The sequence below is a fragment of the Arachis ipaensis genome, chromosome B07 (assembly GCF_000816755.2).
Source record: "Arachis ipaensis cultivar K30076 chromosome B07, Araip1.1, whole genome shotgun sequence".
Taxonomy (NCBI): Eukaryota; Viridiplantae; Streptophyta; class Magnoliopsida; order Fabales; family Fabaceae; genus Arachis; species Arachis ipaensis.
In genome coordinates this window covers 123,384,426-123,386,894 of record NC_029791.2, presented here as the reverse complement: position 1 = coordinate 123,386,894, position 2,469 = coordinate 123,384,426, and the positions used below count along the sequence as shown (strand labels likewise).

The window sequence follows — 2,469 nt, the reverse complement described above, 5'->3', positions numbered from 1 at the left end:
ACGATAATCTTTTTAATCGTTATTTTTAAATAACAAAATTGAATATATCTTTATCAATAATATGCATAGTATAATTTTTATAGAAATTAAATTGGTTAGGTTAAAATAAGTAATTAAGAATAGAGGAATATTAAAAATATAAATGAAATGTTAATAGGTAACAATGCACCATATTTTGGACGAAAAAACCGTAAAAAAAGGACTATTTAGTCTAATTAACTAATACTTTTAATATATTAAGAATAAATAAGGAGATTCAGAATCCTAGCACTAAAAACTAATTAGAAAAAATCTGATGTGTTGAATTTAAGAGAAAAGGAAAGAATATCTACATAGTTTATGAAATAAATATCAAAATATAATATATTCCGATAATGTTTGCTTAAAAAAAGTAATGACTGATACGTGTATTAGGGTAAAATAAATACATGTTCATATTAGCATATCTGTAAATTTGGTTCCCATTCTAATAACCAAAAAGCACTGATGATTATATATAGGAAAAACACAACAAAACAACCCTAATTAATAACTCAAGTTAATTTGATAGCATGATCAAAGTGATTTTAGGGTGGTGGGGAGAACTGAAGGATGTTGCTGGCAATCCCACAGGAGAGCAGCGAAATAAAAGGATCCTTCTAATGACACCACAAAAATCCAACCAAAGAAACAAAAATCAAAAAGAGCCAGCAATCTCTCTCTCTCTCTCTCTCTCTCTCTGCTTTTGTTTTTGTTTTTGTCTTTGCAATATCTCTCAGGTTGATTGTTCCCCATCTTCCTCGAATTCCATATGATTGACGATAATAGGAAGATAGGAATAATAAGCAAAGTGTTGATTGTGTAGGTGTTTCCCCCCACACCCGTTATTGGGAATAGGGGGGGTAGGGACAAAAAACCATTTCATGCTCTTCTTCCCACCCGACTATCCCCCCACATGCCTCCTAACCACCACCCATGCTTTACATTTTTACCCCTCCACCGCACGTCCCCGCGCCGTCGCCACAACCCTCGCCCCCACTCCCCCCTCCTCTCCGGCCCTCATCTCTCCAAGTAATTCTCTCTTATTTACTTATTAATTAACCTAATACCTTTTCATATACATACATATATACACAATACAAGAAAACAAATTAATTCAAGGGGAAGGGAAGGGAGGAAAATTAATATTATTACTTTATTAGGGATTGAGAGAGATTCGATACATACAGAAGAAACCAAATTGATTGGTTGATATGTTAATGCCAACATCAAGACCGGTGAATTCTGCATTCGAAGTAGCCACGGTGACGCTCATATCGACGCTGATATTTCTGTCGGTGGTGTCGCTGTTTCTGATATTCCACCTTCAATTCAAGTCAAAATCCCTAAAGCATCTCAAGAACTTCAACTCCCTTTGGGCGGTTAGATTCCTCCTCGTCTTCCTCATCTCCCTCTGGTCCCTCTCCGAGCTCCTCCGCCTCCCTCTCATCCGCCACCTCAACCTCCGCCTCTTCTCCTTCCTCTCCGATCAAAACGACCAAGTCTCCAACCAGGTCGGCCTCTGCAAGCTCCACATCATCCTCTCCTTAGGCTTCTTCCAGCCAGCATTTCTCGTCACGCTCCTCTTCCTCTTCAACGCCTCCATTGTCACCACCGCCAAGAACCACTTCGGCACTGTCCTCTCCGTTTTCCTCACCTGCCTTCCCGTCTCAGCGGTTCATGGCATTCTCATGTTCTCCACCTCCTGGCAGCGTGCCCTACCGCCGACCTTCCGGCAGGCTCACGTGGTGGTTACCGACGCTTTCGGCGAGGACACCGTTCTCTGCACTTATCCGTTGCTGAGCAGTGCCGTATTCGCGGTGTTCGCGATTGCATATTCGGCGTGCTTCTTGTTATCTTGCTGGAACGTTTTGTCACTGGTGATCAACAAGGGGCTCAGGTTGAGGATCTACGGTCTGTCCACCGCGCTGCTCTTCGCGCTTCCTATTCAGGTAGTGGCGCTAGGGTTCACCGCCGTGTGGACGCCGGAGTCACAGCTCTACGGCGTCTTTTCTCTCGTTGTGTTCCTTGGCGCCTTTGTTTGCGCGGTTACAGGGGAGGGCTTTATGGTAATTAAGCCGATTTCGGACGCACTGGACGCCGGCGCCAGCTTCTACAGCCGGTCGGGTCCCCGTGATGGTGACGCCGGAGAGAAGGAGATGAAGGTCGCCGGAGGGGAAGACTTGGTCTAGAGGAGAGGGATCGAGGGAGGGAAGGGTACTTTGGTCATTTCGTTACTGTTTTTTGGAGGAAGGGTTTTTCTGTCATCTTAGATATTGCAGGATTTTGGTGGTGTTGCTGTTTCGTGTTCTTCTCGTGCACGTGCAGCACACGTGGTTCTCTGCTTCCCTAACCTCTAACTATGTACTCTGCTGTATCTTTTTTCTCAAAACTTTTTTTTTTTCCAATTAGTAATTAGTATTGATTGATATATGTATCTTGATTTAATTT

General features: G+C 42.9%; 2 protein-coding genes across 11 annotated transcripts in view; one reads left to right on the top strand and one right to left on the bottom strand.

The window, feature by feature from the left end:
• Window positions 1-2,469, bottom strand: part of LOC107606235 (MADS-box transcription factor 23) — a 26,913-nt gene that overhangs the window by 19,419 nt on the left and 5,025 nt on the right. The window lies entirely within an intron of this gene.
• On the top strand, window positions 369-2,468 carry LOC107606234. Its single transcript, XM_016308254.2, has one exon. The coding sequence runs from the start codon at window positions 1,233-1,235 to the stop codon at window positions 2,208-2,210; it is 978 nt and encodes a 325-aa protein (XP_016163740.1). The 5' UTR covers window positions 369-1,232; the 3' UTR covers window positions 2,211-2,468.